General features: G+C 47.7%; 1 protein-coding gene across 3 annotated transcripts in view; it reads left to right on the forward strand.

Annotated features, from left to right (window-relative positions):
- Nucleotides 1–12585, forward strand: part of STIM1 (stromal interaction molecule 1) — a 136377-nt gene that overhangs the window by 51512 nt on the left and 72280 nt on the right. For all 3 annotated transcript variants that reach the window (XM_006259534.4, XM_014609380.3, XM_014609425.3), the window contains exon 2: nt 10489–10619. In XM_006259534.4, the coding sequence (XP_006259596.2) occupies nt 10489–10619 (131 nt within the window). The remainder of the gene's footprint in view (nt 1–10488; nt 10620–12585) is intronic.

Raw genomic sequence — 12585 nt, forward strand, 5'->3', positions numbered from 1 at the left:
CCTTGGAGTGGGATCCAGTAGATCCTCATGGTCCACTGGCAGGGCTGTGTGGGAGAAAACTGCCTTCCTTGCCTCACTCCTTGGCTCTTTGTTGAGCAAATTAGTCTCAGACTGGGAGCTAATTCATCCGGTGTTTTTCCACAGTCTGAGAGTCTCTTGAAGGAAGAAAAAAGGCATCGTCTGTCCGCCTGAAATGCATCTTGATGGAGCAGCGGTCTTAGCACGTTGCCAGCTGCTGTGATCTAATGCTTTATAGAATGTTCTTATGCGTGACGCTGCCCGAGCCCGAGTCCTGCCGTGCGAGGTCGGACTCCGGTTACCAACTTCTCAAGGAGCCAGGGGCTGGAGGAGCATTTCTCTTGTCTGCCTGGCAGCAACCCTAAGCCTGGTCATCTTCAGCACTTGGAGAAAGCAATCTTAATTCTTTTTCCATGTCCTGGAGAATGAGAGACAGATGAATGCAGGGAGAAACGCTAGTGAAAAATGAGTCAGGAAAGGGTTTTTTCTTGAGGTTTGTAGGAAATGCATATCAACAGTTACCCCTAAGAAGAACCTACTTTTGCAAGGTCTTTAGGATCGTTAGGTCTGGTAGTCTGCGTGCCCCGAAGATACTTAGCGGCTTGCAGGGTGCATCATTCTGCTTTCTTTTAGGTGCCCTGCTCATCAACTGTGCTTTAAAACATCTTTCCCTTGAAATTATATACAAGTAGAAAAAGACAGAACAATAGAGGGGTTTGGGACACCAGAGGCCAAACCAGGGGTAGTTTTCTTTCTAAGAGCACTCTTGGCTGGAGGTTTTGGGGAAGTTGCTTTCTGCCAGAGGCCATTCGACCCAGAGCAAGTTTCTGCTGGGGAATAAAAGTTTTAAAAGTCTGAGTTTGTTTTTTCTGAAGTGGTCCCCTGTTGTCATTCATGTTATCTTGGAGATAAGGTTACTCTGTCACCAACATTTCAAGTGGTGGAAGTGAATGGAGTTGGGTTTATACGCAGATACATATTTCAGGCTCAGATAGTCATAGCTTATTTTGGAGCCTTGCTGTGCTGCTCTTAGTTTTTGTGTGTTATGAGCTAATTTTATGGTCTTTCTTCTAGACCTACCCACTTCTGCCACCCATATCACTCATGCTGAATGGAAATGTGGTCTGTCTGCGCTCCCAACAGAATTGGTGGGACCCCAGGCCCCTTCACCATGCCTAATGCAAGGAACATCACCATTAAGATCAATCAAATAAGAGTATGGCAAACTTCCCTTTCCCCCCCCTCAACAAATATAGGGAAAAGGGACCTCTTTTGTAGAGGCAAAAGGAGGCCTGTTTGCCCCAGGGCTGGGCTGTGGTGGATGCACCATTGCATTCTGTGAGTGGGTCTTGCTTTAATTTCCCTTCAGATGCACCCTTCTCTGTGTTTGCATAAGCCATGTGCTCAAATGCCCTCTCCCTTGTCCATTCGGGGACTTCACCCCTTAGATCTATAGCATCATATGTTTTCAAGTCCCTTTTATGACACCTCTTACAGGGGTGTTACCTTTAAAGGCTAGTTACGTCCTCTTTAACAAGCTGTGCCCAGCTGCGGCATGCAAGGCTGTAACTTGAATAGTATTTCATAGAGGTCAGAATAACTCTGAGAGCAGTATTGTACCCTCACCACCTTTCAAGGGTGTATTGTTCGATAGCTAAAACTGGGGTGCTTCTTGCTCCCTCTGTCATTGCTTTGCTAACTGATAACACTCTGCCTCGCTCTATCCTTCTAGCAAGAATAATGATGCCCTCTTCCTGCCCTTCCAGGGCTGGTAGGAGGCTTTGCTTGTGTGTGAATGGCTTGGAGATCCTCTGCTCAAAAGCAGCTACGTTGGTGGGGGACCACCCAAGAGGCGTGCCTTTTTGCTGGGTCCAGTCAGCTTCTGAAAGTCCTTTCTCTTTTTTCCCCAAAGATCGGTTTCTTTCCTGGCTGTGGCTCCAGTTTTAATAAGCTTTTTGTATAAATCACAACTCCTAAAAGTAAACTAAGCTGCCATCTAATCCTATCCCAATGGTGGCTTTTATTCTAATATTAAATGTGGCTGGGGATGACTGACTCTACTGGTATTAAGGGAGCTTTTCAAACATCATTAGAGATGATGGGAACTCACAGAAGAAAATTTGGTGAGAACCTGCAGTTGAACAGTCACTGGCAAGAATCCCCCTTGGACGCTCCTTTCCCCCAAGGGATAAGCAATGTCAGATTTGGACTGCAATATTTTGATGCTGCTAATAGTCGGCACACCCCCTTTGTGTAGCAGGCTGGAAGTTCAGTGCCTGTGACCAGTGACCCCCTTACCCTCCCACACCTGGGCACTGGTGCTTGGGTACTGCTGAACTCTCCGACCAGGGTGGCTTTGTGCTAAAAGACCATATAGATTCGGGACACCTGGTTTCAACCTCTGGCACTGCTATACAAACTCCCCATATGACCTTGGTCAAATCACTTAATCTCCTTGTTGCCTTGTCCCCCAGCTACTCAGTGGGCCCAGTGCCTCCTTGCTCTCAAAGGCGGTGGACACAGGTAAAGTCAGTCATGATTGCAGTCATTCTGTGCTGCCACATGGCCCCAGGCCTTGAGTGCCTTCCACCCATTCCCCAAGTCTGGGTCCATGTCTAAGTGTTGTTTCCTGCTCTGTGGTGTCTCCTGAGCCCTTTCTGGGCCTGTAAAGGTATTCGCCACCTTGTCTGGGGTGCGTGTTGTCTGCACTGGAGACAACCGCCACGTGTGTTCACTCAATTGTAAAGCAACCAGAAAAAATCTAGTAATTGCAGCTTCCTTCAAGTTGCAGCTCACAGCCCAAACCCCTTCTTAAGCTGGTTTCTTTCTCACGGTGAGGTCCTCAGGCCTGTTGCAGTGGGTCCTTCTTCCCCCACCCGGGGGGCAGACCCAGACCTGTCCCGGTCAGAAGAAGCCTGCCCCAAGTTTTCTGCCTCTCCTGACTGGTGCTTGCCTTGGCCTGTTGGCTACAAGTTTCAAGCTTCCCTTCAGATCTGCAGATAATCTGTGGGTACAGTAACGTCTCTGACTCCCAGCCACATCCTTTGCAGGGGTTATTCTCTTAGCTCTGTTTCTCTTTCCTTTAAGGCATTTGGGAGCTGGTTCTCTGCATGCTTCAGGAAGCAGGCTCGACTGAGAGCCAGTGGCAGAAGGAAGCAAGGGAGGAGAGTCTTCTTCTTTCATCACCTTGTACCCATTCAGTGGCTCATTGAGCCATTGCTTTCATTAATGCACCTTAGATACTGCACAGTTAGTTTAGTACTTCCTTAATAAAGTACTAACTAAATGCACAGTACCTAGAGTTACTGCGCAGTAGTGCCAGTTATTTAGTGATGCTTACCGCATGTCAGCCTAACAACACTGTGCGGTCAGCAATGAGCACGGCTTTTGCCATGGCGTGCTGCTGCTCAGTGTTATTAGGTTAATGCGCAGTAAGCATCTCATGTAGACATGCCAATTGAGGAGCTTAGTTTTGTTCTGTGGGCAGGCTTCAGTTCCCTCTCCCACCCCGGGCAGGGAAGCATGCTGGTAGCATTGGAGAAGAACTGGCTTCTTAGCAAGTAGATTCCCTTCCCCACCCTTGGACGGGAAGGCAGATGGAAGATCTCACCCGAGTCCTGAAGAGTTTGCACCAGCAGTCGTCCGCCTGCCTGTGAAACTTGGTCCTCTGTTCCTGTCTTGCCTTGCCTCCATCTACACCCCAGAGATATCAGACAGAGTGCCAAGATGGCCCTTTCCTGTAAGGGACCTGCAGGCCCAGTTTGTTCTCCCAGATAATGAGCCTTGTAGGGGTTCCTACACCTCCCAGGTGAGGCTTGAGAGATACAAACCCATCTGGCCTGTGCTGTCCCAGGTGCTCGAAAGTAGTGGAGCCTTTTTGGAGTCTCTTCTCAAACCCCCTTACTTTTTCTGGAAAGACTTGGAGGTGCCTGGTTTGCAGAGAGGGCAGTAACCCCGGCCCGTCTTGAGAACGCAGGAAGGGCACTGGAAATACTTGGGAGCAACACTGGAGCCAAATCTCACTGCCTTCTGGAGTGGAATTGCAAGGGACAAGCTCCAAAAGGAGATATAAATAAAAGCACACCCTGTTCTCCTGTGGAGCTTCGCCGAGCCCAGCACGGCAGATATAACTCAGAGGAGGCCAAGCCAGAGATCTCTGCTGATGGCTGCGTGCGTGTGCAATAGGGAGAAAGGGAGTTCTTGCTCCCTGGGAGAGGGACACCGGCTGCCCAAATCGGTGCTAGAGGGCTGAATGCGTATTAAAAGCAAGCAACAACTGAGCAAGCTAGAAGGGAAGTAAAAATACCCACTGAGGTATGCCTCTCTTGTACAGAGCTGAGGATAAGGCCTGTGCCCATGCTGAGCAAACCCTCCCTATTGTTGCTTCTGTCCGCTCCCTGAGAAGGTGTAAGGAAGGAACAGGGGTGTCCTGCCGTACGTAAAAGGCTGGGGAAATATTGGCCTGTTGTCCCGGCTTGCTGCTGTAGGTCTCCACACCCTGACTGCCGGATTGTCGTCACCAGCTGCTGCTGCAGGTCGTCATGCCCTCCAGATTGTTCCCAGAGGCTGCCGTCACCACGCCTGCCTGGAGAAGCCGGCTTTGGAGAGATGTCGGAGAAAGGGAGGGAGGCACCTCACACTCACCTTCTGGTCCTCCATTTTGGAAGTTTGCTCTGTTCCTCCACACGCATCTGGCCCAGGAAAGTAGCACGGGTGTTACAGAATAAATATCCAGTTCCTAGCGATGTCTAATGAGTGTGATGGTCTCAAGAACATGACTCGCTATGGCATGCTTCCTATGAGCCAGATCCAGTTCACTGAAGCTGCATCCACCTGTCCTTATCCCTTCTGTGTGCCGTCCTATATAGATGTGGAGGTCCAGGCTCCAATACCTATTCTTTGCTCTTCCAGTTGGTAAAACGCAGACAACCAGATTTTTAGGCACTTTTTAGATCAGCGGAGCAGGCAGATGTTGGCTGAAGATAGTAGAAAGGGCTTCTCTGGGTCCCGTTTCAATGCATGTGAGAACAGAGCAGCCGCTGGTTGGAACACACTGATTTATTGAAGCCTTGGAGCATTTTTCCTTGCACAGGTAACGAGCGTGTTCTGGATCTAACAGTCTGCATGTCTGATTTTTTTTTTTTAAAGTAGGAAAACTGACATAGAAGACTGCAGTCCTGAGCAGAGCAGGGTTCTGTGTTTCTTTCTGTGTTTCCCTTCAAGGGAGAGACGAACACCAGGGTGAGATGGCAGAAGAGGGATTGAGCACAGTGGAATTTGCACCTGGAAGTATTCCTGGCTCATTTTGGGCTTGTGATTTGTGTCTTTCATGTCTGCAAATGGCAGTACACCCCCCCTGTAGTCTGCAGGGGTTGGGATGCTAGATGCCAGGCAAGAGGTGATCCCTCACAAAGCCGAGCAAGATCTCTGCTGTATGCCGTCCCATTATTTCCACTGCTCCTCAGGACCATAGAAAAGGCAGGAAGGAGAGCGTGCTGATAATGCTAGCAGGAGAAGCTAATGCTTCACAGGCCTCGTATCTTGCTTGCCGAGGAGGCCTGCTATGAACACAACCCCCCATCTAACTTCGGAGTTGCAAAATGGCTAGTTGGATGAAGCAGTTGCTGCTCATGGGGCCTAGTAAGAAGTCAGCAAGCAGAACATCTCGTGCTGGTTAACGCAAAGCCCAAGATCCAATTATCACATTAAACAAGTGAAACCGTATACCTGTGTTCCTTCCGGAGGGCACCAGCATGGGTTTACGAACGCCCGAGCCAAAAGATCAAGTTTTTGTACTTGGATATTCCTGGCATTTTCAAGAAAAAGGAAGTTTTTGTGGAAACCCTGATTTTTAAACTGACCCCTTAGGCCAACTACATCCCCAGGAGGCTATACTGGAGCCTCCTTCTTCATTCCCGAACAGCACTATCCTAATATAACTCTTATGGCTGCTGTCATTGTACTTTGTATTTACTAACACCGAATTTCTGAGCATCACTGTTTCCTGTTCACGCGGGGGGGTGTTGACAACCTCTTGATCTTTCTCTGCTGCAGATTAGTCTTGCACTTCTTTTCAGCGACGTAGTCCTCAGGTGTGGTAGCATTCATCCCCCCACTCGTGTGAAATACTCAAGGCAGTATTATTGGTGGGACAGTAAGAGGTTGTCCCCTGCAGCCGCTCAAGGCAGGGTCATCTTTAATGAAACCATCCCAAGTGTCTGTCTAGTCTGCTCTTCAAATGTTTCCAGGGATGGAGATTCCCCACCTTCTCTTGGGTTCCTGTTCCAATGCTTGACCACCCTCCAAGTCAGCAAGATCCTTCTAATCTCCAACCTAATTTTCTGCTGTTGTGGCTGGAGGCCATTGTTTGTAGTCCTGTCCCCTAAAGTCATGGAGCAAAGCCCATCTCCAGCCTCTCTGTAATCCTGCTTCAAGTATTTTGAAGGTTATTCTTAAATCTTCTCTTCTCCGAACTAAATGACCTTAGTTCTTGCAGCCTTTCCTCATCAGTCTTGCTTCCTAGGTCTATAATCGTTTGTGTCACTCTGCTGGACTCATTTCCAACCTGTCCACATCCTTCTTGAAGCGTGGGGCCCAAAACTGGATATGATGAGGCCTCATCAGTGTCAAATAGAGTGGAAGAATAGCTTCCCTTGATTTGCAAGGGACACTCCTGTTAATATAATGCAGTATACCACTGGCCCTTTTTTGCAACAAGGGGATATTCTTAGTGCATATTCAGCTTATTTTTATTCAGCTTTGTTTTATCCTAAATTCGTTTTAAAAATTTAGGACAATTTTGTTCTGGGAATTTTTCTCTTGATGTTATAGAGTAGCAATACTTATGGCTTTGCTTTTAATGTGTGGTGCCCACAACATGTAATTTCAGAGAGACTCTGGGGGTGCATCCAGATGAGCATGCAACATGTGTTTCCCTGGGGAGCAGCAGCACATATTTGTGGTGCTGCTGCTGGTCCTCGAGGAACACCCGTGCACACACGCTCTGGTGTGCAACATGCTATACCTGGAGTCCTAGGGGCCTCCCAAGGCACAGTGGTGATCCAGGCACGCAGCACTTGGCTGACAGCTGGGGCATGGCTTCGGCCTGCCAGGCTCCAGTTTTGGGTGACTCATGCTGCCGCCACATGAACTGCTTGCTTTTTTCTTCTGAGGGTTATTTTGACACCCACCATGCTGCAAACTAGCAGCACAGCAAACGCACGCATGTGCGGTGTGTGTGGTCTGTAGCATTGCAGACGGGTCTGCAGTGCTGCAAACTGTACATGTGTGCCCGTCTGGACATGTCCTGGCAGTAGCCTTAACTGGAGGCCATCTCAGGACAGGGGTATTCTCTTTCTGCCAAGGACTGACAGGTCTGGATCCACTCCTAAGCTGCAAACAGGCTGAAGTACCCATAGTAACAAATCTGCTGACCTTCTTCCTCGAAGAATACAAACTTCTTCAACTTCTTTCTATTCTCATCTCTCAGCAAGTCTGACCAGGGCAAACGTTCGGCTAACAAAGGCCTTGTCTGTACTAGGAGGATTTTGCCAGTTTAACTCTGCACACCCATATTGACATTACAGGGTTGTAGCAGGGTAGATAGTTTAGTGAGGGGTCTGCTTCTTCAGCATAGGCCAGGATTTCAGGATATGTCTGGATATATCTATATATTTTTAATTCCCAGATGCTTTTGCTATTCTTTGAGGATGAGAATCCATTCCCCAGAAGGGGCGGTGTATATGGGAATTCAAGAGAAAGTGGCTATTACCTATGTCTTGGGCTCCACTGTTATTTCAGAGCACAAATAGGGCTGGATACTAATTGTGGTGATTTCAGCTCCTGTATGAAGAGCTGAGCTGCTTGCCTATTTTGGGAAGAAATTTGCTAGTGGTGTTCCAGCAGGTGCCTTGGGGATTTTCGCCTTTTTCTGGAGCATTGGGTAGGAATAATCTCTTAATATCTGCCGGACATAGCACACACAACTGACTTCCTTTGAAGCATTGAGGGGAACTGGTGCGTCCCATCTTCTAATCTGCGTTTATATTAGACACTAGCCGATTGTAATTTAAGTCCCATGTCAGTTTGAAAAGACCTGCCTCGGGGCTGGTAGTTGCCAGGAGTTTGAATGCACCGCTTGTTTGAGTTCCTTATTTAAAAAAAACAAAACAAATAAGACAAGTCAAGTTCACTTTAGAAAAGATGAGCACGAGCTACAGACTGAATTGGTAGGTGGATGCTCTTTGTACGGGATCACGAGTGGGCAACTGTCTAATGTGAACTCTGAAGTTGGAGAGCATAACTTTAATATTTGCTTGACTAGAATAAATAAAAATGAAACTCGTTCCAGTAATGAATTCTGAAATGTTTGTGGCTCTTCACCTCTGGGTTGATTAAGCTTCAAGGATATGGCATCTTCTTTAGGAATCGAACGAGCCTTATGTTGTTATTTCAGGTGTGTGCAGACACAAACTAAAACTGAGAGAGATCTCAGGTTGAAGGGACATCTGCAAGGAGAACCGCTGCTCCCCTGCTGTTGCATTGGAGTTTCTCCCTGAGCTTTCGCTGATATTTTGGGATGGGCGAGGCTTGTGGCTGGAGCCGCTTTACATTCAGAAAGGTTGGCAGCTGAGATTACTGTAAATGACAAGAGGCGATGCAGTCTGACCCATTCATCTGTTTCTGTCTTCGGCAGAGAGGTTTCCAGTAAACCCTTAGTGATTGTGCAGTGCTTTATCATGACTCATGGAGCCATTTCTATCTGACGCAGGCACCTGTGTTCGGAGACAAGTGCAAGTGACCATCAGTCGCGCTTGTCTTATTCATCCAGTTTTTATCACATGTGCTCCTTTACTGCTTGTATTTCTGCCTCTTGCCTGCGACACTTGGCAGCTGATGGACTAAAGCACTTACCTGCAGTAGCTGTCGTTTGGGCACTGCGCTCTCTGAGCGGGGGAGTCAGTTTCAGAAAATTCCTTGCAATTTTTCTCTTCCTTATGTTTTCAAGAGTCTGGGGTGAATGAGGCAGGGGGGCTTCCCAGACATCTGGAGAGGGAGACTAGGCACAGGCAAAAAACTTGCTGGAAAACAGTGTACCTTGAAGTATGATAGCAGCTGCTGTGCTCTCGTGTGTGCCTGGGTGTGCGCGCTAGTACTGGGCTGGGCCACTAAAGTGAATCTAATTTGGAGATCGCCTCAACCAGTTTGTTTGTGAAACCTGCCCAGGCCAGGTAAAACATATGCTGACAACCTCTCCCTATGGACTATGGATCTGTCCCTCTCCAAGGGTTTCTCTACCTTACTAGCAGGGTTTGGGATTAACAAAATAGTTGGAAGCATTGGGTTGAATATAGTGCTGTTAGGTAGACAACTCTGACGCGTGTCCTCCTTCTGTTCACACTTGGGCCCTGATCCAGCTAATTGCTTAATTCAGCACATATTTCACTTTTTAAGGGGGTGAATAGCTTCATTTCATCAGGGTCTCTGGATACCAGGGGGGTGATGGCATTATTTATCTGTGCCCTTGAATCCACAAAACTTCACAGCATGGGTGGCTGCAGGGAAGACCCCTTGCTGTCCTGTCAGTACCCGTGTCTCCCTTTGGAAGAACTGCCTTCGAGACAGAGGGGAGCTTGGCTTTCCTGCTGAGACTTTTAGCAGGAAGGCTAATTGTGATGGTGTTTTTTTTTATGATGTTCACGCTTGTCCATTGGCAACGGAGCTAAGCCCTATCAGACTCATTTCATAGAAGCCCCAGAACAGCAATCGGATGATAAAACCTTTCACAACCTTAACAGTCTAGAGTAACTTTGGTTCAGGTACTTGTTAGGTGAAATGATCTTTATGCTACCCAGATGCTCGTTTCTAAAAACTTGTAAAGCCTCCTATAAGCATGGTACCTGGGCTTTTGCATCAGCCCTGTTTGCCTGGTAAATGTGCCGCGCAGTTTCAGGTGCTGGTTTTGAGCCAGAAGTATCAAGTTTTATGTGACCAGTTCTGCATGGACTAAAGCACAGTTCTCTGTTGAATTGTTTGTATAAATCAAAATGAGTTGAATCCCCACCCCCAAATATCCTATTCTTGGACGCTACTGAAGTACAAATAATAGGATCTCCATGCCAAACAGGAAACCCACATGGGGAGTAAATTCAACATATGTAAGCAGAAACAACCCCAAAGGTCCCATCCTTGCCAGAGTATACTGACAAGTACATTACTAGGGAGAGCAAAGTTGTGTTTCTTGAAGCAAAAAGCCCAGCCTCCCATCCCACCAGCTGATGAGCATTTCCATCTGCTCTGAGCTCAGCTGCTGTGTTGGAAGGGGGTACAGGCATCCAGGCATCGGTCTGCAAGATGAAGGCCCTGGACTTTGTAAGGTTTACTGTAATCATAGCCACCTGCCAGTTCAAATAAATGTTTAATGTGAGCGCAAGTGAGGCGGCCTAATGCCCATGTTTTCTCTCCTAACAGAGTTCTGTCGAATCGATAAGCCCCTGTGTCACAATGAAGACGAGCAGCTCAGCTTTGAAGCCGTCCGCAGCATCCACAAGCAGATGGACGATGACGCCAACGGCAACGTGGATGTAGAGGAGAGCGATGAGGTTAGTGTCCACTCTTTTCCTTTCCCTCTCCCTTATGCTCTTCTAGGGGTGGGCTACTCTGTTTTGGACAGTACTACAAGGCAGGGCTTGCTAATGACGTTTTCTAGCACAGTTGTGCATCAACGAGTGATTGTGTGCAGCACTGAACCTGCAGTCCAGCATGGGCCAGATGCTCCCTGACAGTAACCTGCTGATCTTTTGTCTTCTGCATTGGTGTCATCACTTTACTCCAGCTTCTAGGTCAGGGATGGACGAAATACATCCCGCGGGCCGGATCTTGCCTGCAAGCAAGCACCCGCCAATTAATTGTATCCAGCCTCACCGGTGGCTGCCCCTGCTATGCTCTGCATGGGCCTGGATGCTTCACCAAAACTCGTTGAGCGGCCCTCCAGCCGAAATAATTGCCTGCCCCTATTTTAGGTAGTACCATGATAGAACTAATACTGCATTCCCAGAGGACTTCCCAGCTGCTGGATACTGAAGTTACCACAACTGCTTTCATCTAGCTTGAAAACGCTCCAAATATCCAGCCTTTTCTCTCCATGTGGGTGCCTAAATATCTCAGCCAGCCCCAGTCATCTCCTGTCTGGATCAGTGAAACTTTCTTCTCTGCTCTGTAGGCCCTTGCTTGCAACCCTTTTAGTCCATCCAGATGCAGCTGCAAAGACCAAACTGCTTTTCTTGTTAATCCGCCCCCCTTGCACTTTTCCTCCATGTTATTCTACTGCCTCCTGCTTCTTCCCTGCAGCAAATCCAAGCTGCTTCTCACCTTCTCAGGCTTTCTGTGAATCTTCCTGCTTAACTGACCTTGTTGCTTTGCATTCCTCTTCCAGTGTCACCAGTCTCGAGGCTTTGTCTTTTAGTGCCACAATGGGCCTTGTCCTGCCTTATGTATAGAGTGACCTCACAGAGTGTGTTTGCAAGGCCATCTTCCTCCGAAGTCCTGCCTTAAAACCTGCTTTGGCTATGCCTACAAGAAACTAGCCGATCCCGGTACCTCCTTGAGCTAGCTACCATACAGTTACCTTTGTTCCGTCTAATATTAACTTGTAAGCTCCTCAGGGCAGGAATCGCATCTTGAGCAGTATTTTCCCTTAAATTGTATTAGAGTCTTGTGACAGCCTTCTTGAAATGAACATCTGTGGTTATTAGAAAAGGATCGCACTGAAAAAACAGTGCTTGCTAGCTTATTAAGGAAAGTCTATCTACGTTATTACAAGTAGGTAGTCATAAACAAGTAGGTTTTGTTACTTATTGACCTAACATTGATTTTTTCACTTAAGAGCAGTAAATGCTTTGGGCTTCAGTTAGTTAGGAGCTACTTGTCACTGCGTGCCCATCCATAATTTGTCTGGGAGTTAAAACTCAGCTAAAAGATGAAGACGAGCTACAGCATTATCTAGTCCATTGGGCTTCTCTTCTTCCAGATCTCCCTCTCTTCCACTGTCTAGCTCCTGGGTAATCACAGCAGCTTCTGCCATAAGTAATCTGTCTTTGCCATCACATGTTTTCTCTGGCTGGATGAAAGGGGAGGATATCAGGAGTCAGTGAAGACACTGAGTGAGCTCTCAATTTGAGGCCCAATTACACATTCCTGTCTGCTGCAACAACTGTTGGATATGAGCCTAAATCCTTCCCTCACACTCTGTGGGCCAAGGACTGCTAGTGATGCTGGTTTAGTTTGTCTGGCTCCTTCAGTCCTGTGTCCCTGCCTATTGCCTGGGAGACAGTGGCCAGGGACTCCTAGCTTTTTGTATGTCAGGAAGGCGACTGCTCAGCAGCTGTTCTGAGTGGAAAGTCAGTCTTTGCAATGCAGAGCCATGCCATTGTATAGTGTTTAAAGGTCCTTCGCTCCTCACTGAAGCCACACAAGGATTGTATTTCCCAGGCATTCCTCTCTGATGCACGCATTTCGGATGTGATGTTTTATAAGGCAGTCTCTTTAGTTTACTCCTTGGGGTGACTT

This window comes from Alligator mississippiensis, chromosome 1, assembly GCF_030867095.1.
Source record: "Alligator mississippiensis isolate rAllMis1 chromosome 1, rAllMis1, whole genome shotgun sequence".
Classification (NCBI taxonomy): Eukaryota; Metazoa; Chordata; order Crocodylia; family Alligatoridae; genus Alligator; species Alligator mississippiensis.